The 18,671-nt window shown below is 49.8% G+C and overlaps 1 protein-coding gene across 4 annotated transcripts in view; it reads right to left on the bottom strand.

Annotated features, from left to right (window-relative positions):
- Window positions 1-18,671, bottom strand: part of PLEKHM1 (pleckstrin homology and RUN domain containing M1) — a 45,769-nt gene that overhangs the window by 5,164 nt on the left and 21,934 nt on the right. For all 4 annotated transcript variants that reach the window (XM_081883863.1, XM_081883864.1, XM_081883865.1 and 1 more), the window contains 6 exons: window positions 11,965-12,382; window positions 8,901-9,144; window positions 6,606-7,526; window positions 4,633-4,778; window positions 3,111-3,304; window positions 268-331 (listed from right to left, as the gene is read on the bottom strand). In XM_081883863.1, coding sequence (XP_081739989.1) covers window positions 268-331; window positions 3,111-3,304; window positions 4,633-4,778; window positions 6,606-7,526; window positions 8,901-9,144; window positions 11,965-12,382 — 1,987 coding nt within the window. The remainder of the gene's footprint in view (window positions 1-267; window positions 332-3,110; window positions 3,305-4,632; window positions 4,779-6,605; window positions 7,527-8,900; window positions 9,145-11,964; window positions 12,383-18,671) is intronic.

The raw sequence follows: 18,671 nt of genomic DNA, 5'->3' as shown, positions 1-18,671 counted from the left end.
TGGCACATATTGGGGAGAGCACCAATGAGGTTCCATGCGACCACTTAAGACTCCAAAGCTGTTTTCGAAGCTCTCTTGAGGCAAAGGCATAAAAGCTTGCTTCTGAGCATGCTCAGACCAGTTTCTCTGTTTTGGTTCAGCATGCTGCATTCTAACGTGTGTAGGTTAAGCCTTGGGCTGGGTCGTGGGGGAATTGTGGATAGAGGGGGGTATGTTTTCCCGAGGCAAACCCTCGTTTCAGAAGCTTCCTCTTTCCAGATCTCCTACCTGCCTCAGGTCAGCCACGCTGTATTTATGGGGACATTCCAAGAGGTAGTGCCGGTGATCGAGCCTTCGGAAAGGATACAAAAGAGGAGGAACAGTTTATTAAGAGCTTTCCCCATCTGCTGCCAAGAGCTGTATAGAAGCCGTATAATCCTAAACTTCTAATTGGCTTGCAAGGACAGGGCGATAGGGAAGGCCACACACTTTCTTGCATGTCTACGGTCAACCTCCTTCGGCTGTTTCCCCCAATCTCATTTCTCTGCTTCTCCTGCTTCTACATTTGCCACAGATATAAAAAATGCTGTGAAAATGCTTAAAAAAAAATGTTGTAAAGTATGTCTGGAATTTGCCATTAGCTCATCAGTGCCATCTAGTGTCAGATTTGTATAATGCACTTAAAACGTTGTAAAAAAGGAAAGGTAAAGGACCCCTGGACGGTTAAGTCCAGTCAAAGGAGACTCCGGGGTTGCGGTGCTCATCTCACTTTTGAGGCCGAGGAAGCCTGCATTTGTTCACAACAGCTTTCCGGGTCATGTGGCCAGCATGACTAAACCGCTTCTGGTGCAATAGAACACCATGACGGAAACCAGAGCGCATGGAAATGCTGTTTACCTTCCTGCCACTCTCTACCTATTTATCTACTTGCACTGGTGTGCTTTCGAACTGCTAGGTTGGCTAGAGCTAGGACCCTGTCACAGGGATTTGAACCGCCAACCTTCTGATCAGCAAACCCAAGAGGCTCAGTGGTTTAGACCACAGCGCCACCTGCATCCCCTAGCTGAGTCCAAAGTTTCTAGGCTTCATGGGATGAAGGACAGATTTTGTATAAGGTACAGCAATCCCCAAATTATATGCCAAGATGCACTAGGTAAAGGGACCCCTGACCATTAGGTCCAGTCATGACCGACTCTGGGGTTGCAATGCTCATCTCGCTTTATTGGCCGAGGGAGCCGGCGTACAGCTTCCAGGTCATGTGGCCAGCATGACTAAGCCGCTTCTGGCAAACCAGAGCAGCGCACGGAACCGCCGTTTACCTTCCCGCCAGAGCAGTACCTATTTATCTACTTGCACTTTGACGTGCTTTTGAACTGCTAGGTTGGCAGGAGCAGGGACAAAGCAATGGGAGCTCACCCCGTCGCGGGGATTCGAACCGCCGACCTTCTGATTGGCAAGTCCTAGGCTCTGTGGTTTAACCCGCAGCTCCACCCGCGTCCCTGTGGGTGCACTAATGTGCTGTGCAAAGGGCTGAGACATTCCTTGGAAAACTAAACCACTATGTAGGATGAATCCCACCATTCTGTCCCTGTTGGAGTAGGGCACATCCACTGAACGTCCTACATGGAACCTCTTCTCTCTTTGCCAGTGCAGAGGCAGTGAAATCTCTTTTAGGGATTGCCTTGATGCAGCCTGGGCCTTAGCAGACAGACTTGGGGGAATCCCCATAGCATCACCATTGCCCAGAAAGAAGAGGTCCACGACTGGGGGAGGTGAGGCATCAGAAGCCACTGGCAAGGAAGAGGTCTGCCCTTGGTTTTGGAGCCAGTCAATAATATACATTTGTTGAGTGGAAAACTGAAGCATGCCTCTAATGCTAATCTGGACGCAAAAACTGTACAGGTATCAAAAGTTTGGGGAAGAACAGTACTGACGGTACAGAATATAGCCTTTTTTTCTTAGTGAGGATTTTCTTTTTTAAAAATAACAAAATAGAAATGATATACAGCTCTGCTTATTTCCTCAACAGCAGTATGCTTAGGTTGTTCAACAGACATTTAAGCACATTCCAATTACCGTATTTTCCGCTCTATAAGATGCACCTAGTTTTTGGAAGAGGAAAACAAGAAAAAATATTCTGAATCTCAGAAGCCAGAACAGCAAGAGGGATCGCTGCGCAGTGAAAGCAGCAATCCCTCTTGCTGTTCTGGCTTCTGGGATAGCTGCGTAGCCTGCATTCGGTCCATAAGATGCGCACATATTTCCCCTTACTTTTTAGGAGGGAAGAAGTGAGTCTTATATACCAAAAAGTGCGGTAGTTTGTTTTCAAAAACATTGTTTAATTTGATGACGGAACAGTGCCCTGGATAAGTAACTTGCAAGCAGCAAGTATTTGCAAGCAGCGTCAAGTACACTCCTAAGAATCTTGTTCAACTGAGGACTAACTCAGGAAAAGAGGCTCTGCCCAAAATCTCATTCTTTCTTTGAAATCGTCACCTGGAGGGTTTATGGAGGGAGCATTTCTTTTTTGAAATGTACATAAAAAACGAAGCCAAAATCTTCAAGGATCTGCACGACATTTCCCATGCATGTTAGCTGCCTGCCCTTATCCAGTTAGGAAGATGGACAACACAGAATGGGTCAAAGGCCAAAATCTGTTTATGTATGCTATGGCCGCTGCAAAAACCCTCCTGGCCCAAAGATGGAAAACACAAGACATACCAACCATCCAGGAGTGGCAGGTGAAATTGACAGAATATGCAGAACTTGCCAAATTGTCAGGGAGGATCCGGGACCAGGAAGATCAAAGATACCAAAATAATTGGAGTAAATTTATTGAATTGTAAAGACACTAGCAGGATTGACATAATACCTTCAATGTATAATAGTACTATTGTGAGAATGATGTGCGCGATAGAAAGGGGTTAAATATACCAATTGCAGGGAGGGAGGGGAGTCGCGACTCGGTAGAGTCAAAGGGAATGTATGGCATTAATATGGTTTGTTGGAAAAGAATATGTAAGGAAAACAATAAAAATTTACTTGGGGGGGGGGGAGAAAATGGGTCAAAGGCTTGGGACCTGGAAGAAAGGGGGGGGAGAAGGTGGACCCCCTGTATAGTGAAGCCTCACCTCTTGGTGATCTCTTTCAGGGCTCCACTGCGGCAAAGGACCAGGTAGTCACCAAGGAGTTTCAGCTGCTCCCGGCTCTTGTAGATGTGGCTCATGTGGTCCACATGGTCATAGAGGGTCTCGTTCACCAGTTTCAAGTTGATCAAGGGCTGGCTATGAATTTGGGACAGGAACTTCAGAGCCTGGCGGCAGACCTAAGAAATGAAAACACCTGTAAGTGTCCTACGTTGGCATCTAGAGAAGCCAGCCAGAGGGGCTGGTTACAATTTCAGGCTAGCACCCTGGGTATTTCCCATTATCAGTTCCCTTTATGTTCCTCTCAGCCTTGACAAGCCCAGATTTTTTGCAAGTAAAGGTAAAGGTAAAGGGACCCCTGACCATTAGGTCCAGTCGTGACCGACTCTGGGGTTGCGGCGCTCATCTCACTTTATTGGCCGAGGGAGCTGGTGTACAGCTTCCAGGTCATGTGGCCAGCATGACTAAGCCGCTTCTGGCGAACCAGAGCAGCACACGGAAATGCCGTTTACCTTCCCACTGGAGCGCTACCTATTTATCTACTTGCACTTTGATGTGCTTTCGAACTGCTAGGTTGGCAGGAGCAGGGACCGAGCAATGGGAGCTCACCCCGTCGCGGGGATTTGAACCGCCGACCTTCTGATTGGCAAGTCCTAGGCTCTGTGGCTTAACCCACAGCGCCACCCGCGTCCCTCAGAATCAGGACAAATAAGAAACTGTTATAAGAATGTTAAGGTCTCAAATATAGAATATTCATAAATGAACACATATCTAAATGTATGAACCATGCATCTGAAATAGATGCATGGAAGAGCAATCCTGAAGCCATTTTGACTCTCCCAATGAACTCAAATATTCCTCTGCAGTAAGGGAGGCAAATGGGGAAAGTCTTCCCATTGTCTTTTTGCTTGCAAATCCTGTCCGAAGGGAGTCTTTGTGTATGAATAGGGTGAGCCTGTGACCTGGATTCAGGAACTAAAGTATTAACCATCACAAAAGAATGGCCAGGCTGCCCAGGTAATGCAATCAGCGACCATTATCAGGGTTCCTGGCAGACAGGATTTCTGCTGTAGACCGCCTCCTTCTGTGATGTATGTGTGATATTTTAGGGGGGTGGTCGTGGGCTACAGGGTGGGCAATTTCAAAAGTCTATATAAGGGCTTGCGCACCATTTTTCCTCGTTCTCCCTCCTGCGTGTGGTGAGTGGGGACCCTGTTGCAACAGTTCCTTGAATAAAAATCAGGCTTACTAGCAGCTTTGCTTCTCAATATACTCTGCTTGGCCTTTGTTATTTTCTCCTAGCGAATGAACAGTGAGATCGTTCACTTAAGGACTCTATATGGGCTCTGGAATATCCCATAAGGGAAAGGGAGCAGTTTTTATTATAACAAAATGAACAATGCACGAGCCACATCAGGAGTCAATCAGAGCACTGTACACCCCCCCCTTCACCAGGGATGTTGCCACCCAGGCCTGTGCCCCCTATCCTCAAGTCACCCAGACTTACCGGACGCCTGGTGAGATCCCAGTTGTGAATCAGCCGCGAAGGAATCACGGACTCTTCATCCCAGTGGCAGCTGTCACAATAGTAGAGGCCTGTGAATGCGCAAAGCTTCGGCTTCACGAAGGAAAAGCCAATCTGCCTGGAGCAGCCTGGAAAGAAAAGCAGGCACAACAGCGACATTATATCTCCCCTGTCAGAATGTCAGGCACTGGACTGAAGGGGGCAAGTTGGAGGAGGAATGGTGGAGCTCGCCCCCCACCCCTTCTCCTGAAGCTTCCAGAGGAGAGGAAGGCAGTACAGTGGACGCTCGGGTTGCGAACATGATCCGTGCAGGATGCAACGTTCGCAACCCGCAGAGGCACATCTGCACACACGTGGGTTGCGATTCGGCGCATGCGCAAAGCATGATTTAGCACTTCTGCGCATGCACGACCGCCGAAACCCGGAAGCAATCCGTTCCGGTACTTCCGGGTTTCGGCAGTCCGTAACCCGAAAAAACGCAACTTGAAGTGTCTGTAACCCGAGGTATGACTGTATTGAATTACAGCAGTGGTTTGAGGAAGGTCAAGACAGGTGAACAGAAGAGTTGGGAGGTGTTGGGAGAAGGGAGGGGGGGAGACAGAGCCAGGGGAGACAGAGACAGAGCAGAACAGCTGACACGTTGTCATTGGATATTATTTCTAACCCCCCTTCTCCCAGAACTCGACATTCATTGAGGGTGCAAGAGCAAAGCACTCAGAGACAATTAGTCCCTGGCGGCCACTGTAAGGGAAAGTGCTGTTGGTAGGAAGGGAGGCGGGAGGAGCTCAGTTGGAGCAACGCCGTTAAGGGAGGCAGATTGCATTCCTTGTCTCTTGGTGCGATGACTGAATAAACTCATTAGTAAGAACTCTGTTTTTCTCTGCTCCTTGCGGCCACCAGGGGAGGGAGAGAATACCCCGGAGCCTGAAATAGAGGCAGGATGTCTCAGGATACCAGTTGCTTGGAATCGCTAGAATCGGAGAGCGCCGTTGCACTCGGGTCCTGCTGGGCACCTGGTTGGCCACTGTGGCAACAGATTGCTGGATAAAATGAGCCTTTGGCTTGATCTAGCAGGGCTCTTCTTATGTTAAGGGTTCCTAAGGATGCTACCCCTTCATGGATCACTGCCTTGCCGTGGCGAAGGGGCTTGAATAACTCAGAGAAGCTATGAGCTATGCCATGCAGGGCCACCCAAGATGGACAGGTCATAGTGGAGAGTTTTGACCAAATGTGATCCACCTGGAGCAGGAACCGGCAAGCCACTCCAGTATCCCTGCCAAGAAAACTCCATGGACAAAGACAGGAGTGCTCTGCTCCATGGGGTCATGAAGAGTCGGACACGACTAAACAACAACAAGGATGCTACAAACTGGCCCTTGGCAATTTTGAGTCTTCTGTACAGTGGTACCTCGGGTTACATACGCTTCAGGTTACATACGCTTCAGGTTACAGACTCTGCTAACCCAGAAATAGTACCTTGGGTTAAGAACTTTGCTTCAGGATGAGAACAGAAATCGTGCTCTGGCGGCGCGGCGGCAGCAGGAGGCCCCATTAGCTAAAGTGGTGCTTCAGGTTAAGAATAGTTTCAGGTTAAGAACGGACCTCCGGAACGAATTAAGTACTGTATTTTTCGCTCTATAAGATGCACCAGACCATAAGACGCACCTAGTTTTTGGCGGAGGAAAACAAGAAAAAAAATATTCTGAATCTCAGAAGCCAGAACAGCAAGAGGGATCATTGTGCAGTAAAAGCAGCAATCCCTCTTGCTGGCTTCTGTGATAGCTGCGCAGCCTGCATTCGCTCCATAAGACGCACACACATTTCCCCTTACTTTTTAGGAGGGGAAAAGTGAGTCTTATAGAGCAAAAAATACGGTACCTAACCCGAGCTACCACTGTATCTGTTTCCCCACCCTGAGCTCTGCGTTGCAGCCACCTTGCCGCTCCCCAACCTACCCGCACAGATGAAGCTCTGGCAGTCCAGGCCTTTCTCTGTGGGGATGGCAACCAGGTACTTGAGGAGGAAGCCATTCCCCTTGGTGGTGCTTTTCAAAACGGCCTGCGAGTTCCCGTCCAGGTTGCCCCCCAGGCTCAAGGCCTCCTCCGCCGTCTCCAGGTACGACATCAGCATCTGGCGGACTAAGTCCCTCCAGTCAGCTGCCTCCTCCGCGTTCTCGGCTCTCAGCTTCAGCACCGCTTTCGACGTGATGACTTTGAAGAAGGCCGGGCCCCCCAGGCTCACGTCGGGCAGGATGTCCTGTATGGTCTCGATCCCGTAGCTGTTGCTCAGCGTTTTCTCCCCGTTCCGGGCCCTGAAGCACTTCAGGGCTTCCAAGGACAAGGAGAACACAAAAGGGGCCCACGTCTTTTCGGTTTCCAGGTACAAAACAGACTCCTTGACCGCATCCAGCTCGGGGTCCAAACCGCACGTCCAGTCCAGTCCGTTGCTGCCTGTCCCGTTGTATTGCAAGAGGGCCGAAAGCTCGCCGGGCGAACCACCGGCAGAGTTCGCATCCGGGTCCTCCGCTGCTTCGGTGCCCTCCAGGGTCTCCCAGCCTTCGTCCGGCTGAGGCCTACATTTCTGAAGTGCCTCGTGCAGCCGGTCCAGCCAATCCTCGGCCTCATCCTGAGAGGCAGCTCGGAGGCAAAGCCGTTTGCCCGAGAAGGACAGGTCAAAGCGGCCGTCGCTGTGAGCTGTCCCCAGGCAATCGCACCGCAGCAGGGAACAGGTCTCCACGCACACCCGCTCCTCGCTGTCCACAAAGAGGCGCAGCTCCAGCGGCGAAAGCTCGCAGAAAAACTCCTTCCAGATGCCCATGCCTCCTCGCCGCTCCAGGGTCCCCAGCTTCAGCAGACCACGGAAAGGGTTCGAAAGGCCTGGAGGTGGAGGATAAAAAAGAAGAAGCGTATTACAGACCCAGCCAAAGTGATTCAGAAGTCATAAATAACGATGCTGCTGACCACTGTTTTGTCTTGTCTTTCGTCATAAGAATTCTAACGTGACATAAACGCAATCAGCGCTCATAAGCGCACAAGGTAAACATACATACGTTGAGTACATAAACCACATGTCTGAAATAGTACAGGGGAGCAATTCCGTGGCCATCTTGACTCTCTTAATGACTCCAAATATTTTCCTCTGCAATAGAAGGAAGTACCTAGACAGCATCTTAAAAAGCAGAGACATCACCTTGCCAACAAAGGTCCGTACAATTCAAGCTATGGTTTTCCCAGTAGTGATGTATGGAAGTGAGAGCTGGACCATAAAGAAGGCTGATCGCTGAAGAATGGATGCTTTAGAATTATGGTGCTGGAGGAGACTCTGGAGAGTCCCATGGACTGCAAGATCATCAAACCTATCCATTCTGAAGGAAATCAGCCCTGAGTGCTCACTGGAAGGACAGATCCTGAAGCTGAGGCTCCAATACTTTGGCCACCTCAAGAGAAGAGAAGACTCCCTGGAGAAGACCCTGATGTTGGGAAAGATTGAGGGCACAAGGAGAAGAGGACGACAGAGGACGAGATGGTTGGACAGTGTTCTCAAAGCTACCAGCATGAGTTTGACCAAACTGCGGGAGGCAGCGGAAGACAGGAGTGCCTGGCGTGCTCTGGTCCATGGGGTCACGAAGAGTCGGACACGACTAAACGACAACAAATCAGTCCTGCACTGCAGGGGGTTGGAATAGATGACCCTTGGGGTCCCTTCCTGCTTGACGATTCTATGATCTTGGAAATAGTTCTTTTTAGTTGCAAAATCCTTCAAACCCTGTAAACAGACTTATCACATGAATAAGGGAAGTCTGGGACAATGGATTTAAGAACTATTTACCATTTTGAAAGAATGGCCCAGACTGGCCAGGATAAGGCAATCAGTGACCATTATCTGATATCTTGACAGACAAGCCACACTCTCAAATTTCTGTTGTAATGTAGACTGCCTCTTAGTGGTATGATGCTTGTAGGTGGTCTTTGGCTAAGGGGCTCTGGCAAATTCTAAAGTCTTTAAAAGTTGTTACACACTTTTATTCTAGGTCCTCCCCTCCTTGCAAGGGAGGGAACTCTGTTGCAACAGGAAAAAAATAAAGATTTGCCTTGCTTTGACTGGTTCCTGCCTCCACACGTTCTTCTCCAACTTAGGGGACACTGAGCCCCTTGATGGGGAGTTGGGCTGCTAAAGCCAACCCCAAATTTATCTTCTATCGCTTTCTCCTCCCCGCCCCATCATTTGCCCCATGGCAGAAAGACCGTTACCCATTTGCCTCCGGTGAACGACACTAAAGCCCTTCGATTCCGCCTCGGGGGACAGTTTGGGCTTCCTGGCCTTGGCTGAGGTCACGTGAAGCTTGTCTTGGTCCAGAGCGCCGCTTGGTATCGATGGCTGGCTATCGGCAGGACGCTCTGGCGAGGGACTGAGTGAACGGGAGAGACTTTTTGCTGTTCCCTCAGGAGGTGGAGAGGGAAGGTAAATGTCATCCTCGGTGATCCAGTTTGTTTCCTGTCGGGGAACAAAAAGAGCTGAATTCAGCTGGACTATTCAACAGGGAAATTAACAAGTAGCAAATAACGTTTTTACCGCGCTAAGGGCTTTATAGAAGTGGCGCAGTTCCTGTAACTAAATAGACACTTAAAGGTAAAGGGACCCCTGACCGCTAGGTCCAGCCGCGGACAACTCTGGGTTTGCGCGCTCATCTCGCTCTATAGGCCGAGGGAGCCGGCATTTGTCCACAGACAGCTTCCGGGTCATGTGGCCAGCATGACTAAGCTGCTTCTGGCAAACCAGAGCAGCGCACAGAAACGCCGTTAACTTCCCACTGGAGCGATACCTATTCATCTACTTGCACATGATGTGCTTTCGAACTGCTAGGTGGGCAGGAGCTGGGACCGAAAAGAATAAGACACTTAGGTAACCACAAATCAAAATGTCTGGCCATGCTGCTCACACAGCTTTTGGTATTGCAGAACCAAATATGTCTCCTTATGAAGGATATGAAGCAAAATAATTTACTTGAAGGTTTAGGCTTCTGTCTTATCTACCCTTATTCAGAAACAAGCACCACTGAACAAAGTGGAGTAAGATTTGGCTGTGGCATTAGTGTGTCTGAAAGCAAAATTACTGAGCGCAAAATTGTTTAATTGGTTCAAAGGTTACTAGTTTCTTCCAAACCGAACACAGTGCAGCGCTCAGGGAGTTGGGCTTAAGGGTCTATGCGGGCTGAGTTGATGATCCCAGAGAAATGCAGGATGGCATGATTGAAGCAATGATTCTTCAACATCAACTTCGTTGGACTGGTCATGTGGTGCAGGTGCCTGATTATCGTCTTCCAAAGCAACTATTCTATTCCAAACTTAAAAATGTAAAGCGTAATGCTGGTGGTCAACAAAAGAGGCTTAAAGACTCTCTCATGGCAAACCTAAAAAAATGTAGTATAAACACCGACAACTGGGAATCACTGGCCTGCAAGTGCTCCAACTGGAGAACAGCCTTTACCAAAGGTGTCACGGGCTTTGAAGATGCTCAAACTCAGGAAGAAAGGGAGGAACGAGCTGAGAGGAAGGCAAACTTGGCAAACCCTCACCGTGATCGACTCCCACTCGGAAACCTATGTCCCCACTGTGGAAGGACGTGTGGATCCAGAACTGGCCTCCACAGTCACTTATGGACTCACTGCTAAGACCATGTTCATGGAAGACAATCTTACTCAGCTACGAGTGTTAAGTTCAGATTTAATTTTGAATGAGGTTATCTTAAAGAGAGAGAAAATTATAACAGAAATTTTAAAAAAGCATTTTTAAATTTTTTTAAAATCCACCAATTGTTAAGCATAGAATCATAGAATTGGAGAGTTGGAAGGGTCATCTAGTCTGACCCCCTGCAATTCAGGAACAACCTTGATTATCCTTATGGTTAATAATTTGTGGATCACTAGAAAAATGACAAGCACCAGTATCCCCTAGAGATCTGCAATACATTCAGGAATTTGAAATATTTGTTCAGCCCTGTGCGGGATTTCTGCCTTGTTTGCCCTGGCAGTAGCTTTGCAAGACAGATGATTAATATGCCTATTTTATAGATGAGCAACCAAGGCAATGAGTCACGGGCTGAGATGTGATATAAACCCATGGCTCCCAGATCTGTATAGACACAGGACCTACGGTGACTGGTTATGGGAACGCCTATCCAAAGTCTTCAGTGCAGCCAACTTTCAACCGCTGAACCTTAAGGTTTTAAAGGGCTCTCCTCTGTAGAACGCAGAGCAGGTATTTGGGCAGGTTGACTCAAGCAGCATGACCTCACTTCCTGCTACGTGTGTAACATATAGATTGGCTGACCGCCAGGTATGAGAGAGAGGCTTCCTTTGAAGGCAGCCGGTACAAAGAGGAAATGGAATTGGGGAGAGGAAGTTCCCAATTAACTGCAAGGAAAAGCATTTCCTGACCTGCAGAGTAACCGCTTCGTCAACACCACTCACTCACTGAAAGGAGGAGAGACTCTGCTAATTCTTGTACCTATAATTGGTATTAGTCACAAGAGGCTGGTTGACGGCAGACGAACAGCCACATTTGAGCAGGTTAAGCCTACCCACACTCCCTCAGGTTCTGAGGTTCGCAAATGAACAGTGAGATCGTTCGATAAATAGTGAAAATAAAAACTCAAGATTGACTAGTCAGTCTAATTTGGGCAGGGGGGGCCTTTTTAAAAGCACAGTATGATCTCCTAACTCAGGACGCGGGTGGCGCTGTGGGTTAAACCACAGAGCCTAGGACTTGCCGATCAGAAGGCCAGCGGTTCAAATCCCCGCGACAGGGTGAGCTCCCGTTGCTCGGTCCCTGCTCCTGCCAACCTAGCAGCTCAAAAGCACATCAAAGTGCAAGTAGATAAATAGGTACCACTCCAGCGGGAAGGTAAACGGCATTTCCATGCACTGCTCTGGTTCACCAGAAGTGGCTTAGTCATGCTGGCCACATGACCCGGAAGCTGTACGCTGGCTCCCTCGGCCAATAAAGTAAGATGAGCGCCGCAACCCCAGAGTCAGTCACGACTGGACCTAATGGTCAGGGGTCCCTTTACCCTTTACCTATGATCTCCTAAAATTCCAAGCTTGGCCAAGAAGTCAAAAACCCTCTTGTGCACCAAACACATTCACACAACTTCAGAGACATGCTGTCACTGGGCTTTTGAGCAAAACATTTGGGCTTTTGCCCTTGCCACCAGAACTATACAGAAATCCCATTCTGAATTTTCTTTTCACAAGAGCGAAATACTAAAGATTTTAACAGGTCCTCATAGGATTTGGGGAGGCAAGATATGACTTACAGGTGAGATTGGTGAGAGAAGTCGCCCTGTCCTTGGGTGGCTTTCCTCACGGACAACAACTTGACTGATCCTATATTTAGCCCCTCCTCTCTTGAGGCTACGATGAGTTTGGGATGCATCCGCTACTCCTTTAGCGGCGTCTGCTGTGTCCAGCGCAGGCGATTGCTGGACCCTGGAACCGGGAGCTGCTTCCTTGGTTTGAGGTGGGTCACCTGGACTTGGAAGCTGTGAGTCTGCTGCGTCAGAAGGTTTGATGCTGGCAGGGTGTTTAGCTGTTACAGGACAAGGAAGGTGTGTGGTGCAGAGATCAGTGGCGGGACAGGGGCACTGAAGTGAGGAAGAAGCCGACAAGGTGTCAACTTGCTTGGCTTCTGTCGATTCCGGCTTTCCCTGTGCTCTGCTGAATTCTGCTAGCACCCTTGAAAGAAAAACAAAAGTTTAAAACAAAACTCAAAAGTGTGTGGGGGGGGGGATGTTATCTGTTTGATCGCATCTCCCTCTATACCGTGTGCTATGTCAGGGTTTCCCAAACTTGGGTCTCTCTCCAGCTGCTTTAGGACTACAACTCCCATCATCCCTGACCATTGGTTCTGTTAGCTAGGGATGATGGGAGTTGTAGTCCAAAAACAGCTAGCGATCCAAAGTTTGGGCAACCCTGTGCTATGCCAACAGAGGCAAGGCATTCAGTAACCCCCTTTGGACATCAAACGGTCTCCAGGCTCCTTATCTGCTAAGACACCAATTCTAGCCTGAAATAAGGAATTTTAGCACATGTATACAAATGTGTTAGTTGGATAATAATATTAATGCAAAGGAATTTGCTTTTTTGTGGTTTAGCACTCCCTTTTGAGAATGGAGTGGATAGTTATACAAAAAGTAATACGGCGGGTTGTATGTTGTGACTCAGACACGAGTTCAAATTCTTCTTTAGCCACAAATTTCATTGGGCAAGCCAGCCACAGCTTCCTCATCTCGTACAAAAGGTTGTTGTGGACCTGGAAGCTGGCTTAAAAGGTATTTTCAGGCACAATACCTATTGCAGCATTTGCTTAACACCAATAAATGTCAAAATGGAAAGCTAGCGTGGCTCTTCCTTCGATACTGGGAATTATCTGCTGAGTTCTAAAAGCTCAAGAGGGTTGAGGAGGTCGTGTTGGGAAAGCTACAGCTAAAAAGTATGAGCATCCATACATTGCATATGTGTCAGTTATGGGTGATTTCCTCTGGGATCTACAGCTTCGTCTGGGATCTTAGCTTCACACCACATATATATGAGTCATTTAATAGAGTGTCTTAAGCACTTAATGTCTTTCTTTGGCTCACCAAGGTGAATGGTGATTGTGTGGTTCCATAATATTCTGTCTCTCTGGGGTTTTTTTTTATTAGCAGTGCAATCTTAGGTGTGCTTATTTATTTGAAAAAACACAGTGGGGTTTATTCCCAGGTTAAGTACCGTATTTTTCGCACCATAGGACGCACTTTTTCCCCTCCAAAAATGAAGGGGAAATGTGTGTGCGTCCTATGGTGCGAATGCAGGCTTTCGCTGAAGCCTGGAGAGTGAGAGGGGTTGGTGCGCACCGACCCCTCACGCTCTCCAGGCTTCGCGGACCTCTTCGCAAGGAGCGGGAGCACTCCGGCTCCTTGCGGAGAGTTGCCAGCATGCCGAAGCCTGCGCGCGCTGAGCTCAGCGCGCCCAGGCTTCGCGGACCTCTCCGCAAGGAGCCGGAGCGCTCCGGCTCCTTGCGGGGAGTTGCCAGCATGGCGAAGCCTGCGCGCGCTGAGCTCAGCGCGCCCAGGCTTCGCGGACCTCTCCGCAAGGAGCCGGAGCGCTCCGGCTCCTTGCGGGGAGTTGCCAGCATGGCGAAGCCTGCGCGCGCTGAGCTCAGCGCGCCCAGGCTTCGCGGACCTCTCCGCAAGGAGCCGGAGCGCTCCGGCTCCTTGCGGGGAGTTGCCAGCATGGCGAAGCCTGCGCGCGCTGAGCTCAGCGCGCCCAGGCTTCGCGGACCTCTCCGCAAGGAGCCGGAGCGCTCCGGCTCCTTGCGGGGAGTTGCCAGCATGGCGAAGCCTGCGCGCGCTGAGCTCAGCGCGCCCAGGCTTCGCGGACCTCTCCGCAAGGAGCCGGAGCGCTCCGGCTCCTTGCGGGGAGTTGCCAGCATGGCGAAGCCTGCGCGCGCTGAGCTCAGCGCGCCCAGGCTTCGCGGACCTCTCCGCAAGGAGCCGGAGCGCTCCCACGGCTTGCAGAGAGCTGCCTGTTTGCGGGCTGGGGTCGGGGGAAGCTCGAGCTTCCCCCGCCCCAGCCCCGTGCCTGGGGGGGGAAAATAATTTTTCCCCCTTTATTTCCCCCCCCAAAAAATGGGTGCGCCCTATGGTCTGGTGCGCCCTATGGTGCGAAAAATACGGTATGTTTTTAGGATTGCAGCTTAGATCAGGGTACTGGGCTTAAAAGACAATGACTTTAGCTTCTGCGACCCGCATGGCAACACCTTTTCTGTAATAAACCTTACTATGCTACTCAGAAGCAACTATCCTCAATTAGCACTTTTGCTGTTTTCAATCTGAGAGTATTATTTGAGGCTGAGAAAGCGCCTCTTTGTCGGCTGTGGAAGTGCGTGATCAAGTTCTCAAATCAGTCACATTTGTGATCTGGACTGGGCTACGCATAATACTGCAGACTGCCCTGCGATCCTTGGATGAAGGGCGGCCTATAAATTTAATAAAACAAAACAAGAAAGAAACTCAGACCACTCAACCTGGTAGAAATATCATGTAACAGATTCAAAAACAGACATCACATGGCAACTGTGGGTAAGCCCCTTAGCCATTGGCTGTGCTGCTGTGATGTCATGGACCATTCCAAGTGGAGAGTTGAAAACTGGAGGTGGAAAGTATGTTCACTGGAGAAGTTGGGGACACCTCATATACAGTGGTACCTCAGGTTAAAAACTTAATTCGTTCTGGAGGTCCGTTCTTAACCTGAAACTGTTCTTAACCTGAGGTACCACTTTAGCTAATGCGCCTCCCGCTGCTGCCACACCACCACCGCCCAATTTCTGTTCTCATCCTAAAGCAAAGTTCTTAACCTGAGGTACTATTTCTGGGTTAGCAGAGTCTGTAACCTAAAGCGGATGTAACCTGAAGCGTCTGTAACCCGAGGTACCACTGTAAACTCAAAGGGGCAAGAAATGCCTGACAAAGAGGTCTAACGATATCAGAGCAACTTTCTGTTAGGTAGAGGAAGAAGGTTGGTTTCCATATATTAATCCAGCCTGCCAAATATGAGGCTTCCATGTATGATTTTAATAACATGTTGCTATCCACCTGGAACTTCCCAGGTACACCAAGATAAAGATTAGGAAAAATTAAATAAACTCATTGCCAAAGTAAGATATGAAAAGGTCTAGGCGAAATCTGGTTTTCAAAGTCGTTATATAAAGGTAAAGGACCCCTGGATGATTAAGTCCAGTCAAAGGCAACTATGGGGTTGTGGCGCTCATCTTGCTTTCAGGCCAAGGGAGCCGGCGTTTGTCCACAGACAGCTTTCCAGGTCATGTGGCCAGCATGACTAAACCGCTTCTGGCACAACAGGACACCGTGACGGAAGCCAGAGTGCACGGAAATGCCGTTTACCTTCCCACCGGAGTGGTACCTATTTCTCTACTTGCACTGGCGTGCTTTCGAACTGCTAGGTTGGCAGGAGCTGGGACAGAGCAATGGGAGCTCACTCTGTCATGGGGATTGGAACAGCTGACCTTCCGATTGGCAGGCCCAAGAGGCTCAGTGGTTTAGAGCACAGCGCCATCCGCATCCCCATCGTGATATATCACCAGCTGAATACTGTGATATGCTGATATATCATGATGTCTGGAATGTATCTCGGTGGCTTCTCCCCACCTTAGAAACAGCTGAGATATATCACCCAGTTCTAATGAGCAAGCCCCCATACCATTCTGACTCATGCAAGCTGGAGGGGCATGGGGGCTTCCTTAAATTCCTCAGCTGTGGGGTGGGAAGCCTCCTGCCCGCCCCCACCCTCCAACTGAGCAAGCCCCAATACATCTCTGGCTTGCGCGAGAAGGGGGGCAGGCAGGTAGGACAAGAATGTGCTTGCCCCAAACCTTCTCAGGCTCCATCCGCCTGCCTGCGCCTTTGCTGCCTGCAGGCAATTTGAGCTGGGAATACATCGCGGCTCCCTGCCCACCGTGATGCATTGGCTAGCTCAGTCTGTCTGAAACTGGTATCAGGATCTGAACACCAATTTACAGTGGTGCCTCGCAAGACGAAATTAATTCGTTCCGCAAGTCTTTTCGTCTTGCGAGTTTTTCGTCTTGCAAAGCACGGTTTCCCATAGGAATGCATTGAAAATCAATCAATGCGTTCCTATGGAAACCGCCTTCAGACCAGGTCCGGGGACAGTCTGTCCCCCGACCTCTTCTGAAGGCTGGCGGGGGGGCGAAAGTCTTTGCTTCCCCACCGCCTGCCTTCCCGGGACAGCGAAGGACTTCTCCGCTGTCCGGGGCGATTTTAAAACGCTCCCGGACGGCTTTTGAAGGCAGGCGGGGGGGAGCAAAGACTTTTGCCCCCCGCCCGCCTTCAGAAGAGGTCCAGAGGGCTCTCCAAGCTGCGGATAGCAGCCTGCTGCCCCGCGCGAGGGGCGCTCTTAAGCAGAGCGCCCCTCGCGCGGGGCAGACATTCGCAGCTTGGGGAGCCCTGCAAGACTTCCCCTGCAGGGCTCCCCAAGCGGCAAATGTCTGCCCCGCGCGAGGGGCGCTCTGCTTAAGAGCGCCCCTCGCGCGGGGCAGCAGGCTGCTATCCGCAGCCTAGGCGGGAACTCTTCTGAAGGCTGGCGGGGGAGAAGGGCTTTTCTTCCCACCGCCAGCCTTCAGAACAGCCTTCTGAATGTTGGCGGTGGGGAGGAAAACCTTCCTCCCACCGCAAGTCTTCAAGACAGGTCCAGGAACAGAGGAGAAGCGCTGCGCACCTTCCCCTCTGTTCCCGGACCTGTCCTGAAGGCTTGCGGTGGGAGGAGGGCTTTCCTCCCCACTGCCAACATTCAGAATGCTGTTCTGAATGTTGGCGGTGGGGAGGAAAAACCCTCCTCCCACCGCAAGCCCCGGGAACAGAGGAGAAGCCCTTCGCGCCTTGTCCTCTGTTCCCGGACCTCCCACCGCAAGCCTTAGGACAGGTCCGGGAACAGAGGAGAAGGCACGCTGCGCTTCCCCACTGTCCCCGGAGATTTCCCTATGGGCTTTCGTCTTGCGAGGCAAGCCCATAGGGAAATTCGTCTTGCGAAGCCGCTAAAAAATCGGAAACCCCTTTGTCTTGCAGGTTTTCCGTTTAGCGAGGCATTCGTCTTGCGGGGCACCACTGTACCAGCTCTGTCAGGGAACTGCCATCAGAGCAGGGGCTGGAAGCAGAGGGGCAGTTGTGTTACAGGGAGCCTCCGAAAATCTTGCGAAGGAGTTCCTCTTCCGGTGAGGAGCAAAGCCCCACCTCCAGTGGGGAAGTGGTGAAAGGACCAGAGGATACTGGTGGGAGCCTCAGCCCCACTCCTAGCCAAGCCGGCCAGGGGGGAAGCATACCCCTTCCGTCGCCCACCCTGCGCAGAAGTCTAAATTGCAAAGAGGGAAAGAAAAGGCTGGGCGTAGCGAGACTTTTATGTTGGGGGAGGAAACAAGCACTCCCAGATTCTGCTAGCGATTGAGGCAGGCATGAACGTTGGGGTTCTGCACTGTAAATAGTTTTGCACCTAAATAAAACCTGTAAAAACAGGTCGGAGTCCTGCCTGGTTACTCGTGAGCGACCACCTTTGCCATCTGACAAGCTCGAATAAGGTCTTCCCCTGGTATTTTTGCACGCCACAACAGCAGCTAGGATTTTACTAGCCAGAAAATGGAAAACACAAGAATTGCCAACGGTAGAAGAATGGCAGGTGAAGATGATGGAATTTATGGAGCTGGCTGATCTCACCGGGAGAATCCGCGACCAGAAAGAAGAGGAATACCAAGAAGATTGGAAGAAATTTAAAGACTATTTGAACAAATATTCTAATATTAAAGATATATAATCACTTGAAAGAACCAATCAGGCCTAGGATTAAATTAGATTTAAATATATAAATAAGAAATTGTATTATAAGAAAGGTAAAGAAATTGGAATACGACTGTAATATTGTTTTATGAAATAATGATACTGGAAACTGCTACATTCAAATTAAGAGGAAATTCAGATGGAGGAGATTAGAGGAAGTCAACCAAAATGTTTATGAAAATGCATTTTAATGAATTAATTGAGTTTCCTTTTTTTCCTGTTTAGGTATCTAAAGTTTTTTTTCCTGTTTAGGTATCTTAAGGTACTCCCCCCCATAGGCGCCGACTCCATGGGGCCTGAGGAGGCCCAAGCCCCCTCAAAAATTCGTTTGGGGGGGCTCTGCCCCCCCAATAATTTAAGAAAATTATTGAGCGAATGTGTGGTCCCTGGAGCCAGAGCGCAGGGGCAAAAATCAGGCAAAAATAAGATCGGGTGGTCGGGCGGAGGGAAGGCAGAAGCTGCTGCTTTCCTGTATTCTGCCTCAGGGTCTTACTGCCCACCCGCTTCTGTTGCTGCGTTTGCTCAAACTCAACAAAGAGCAGGGAATCCCCTGCCCTCCTGGCAAGCAGAGGGTTAAGGAAAGGATCGAGTCCTTCCTTCTAATTCTTTCCTAGTCACAC

This window comes from Podarcis melisellensis (genome assembly GCF_964234715.1).
Source record: "Podarcis melisellensis genome assembly, chromosome: 13".
NCBI lineage: Eukaryota > Metazoa > Chordata > Lepidosauria > Squamata > Lacertidae > Podarcis > Podarcis melisellensis.
This window is presented reverse-complemented; position numbering and strand designations above follow the sequence as displayed.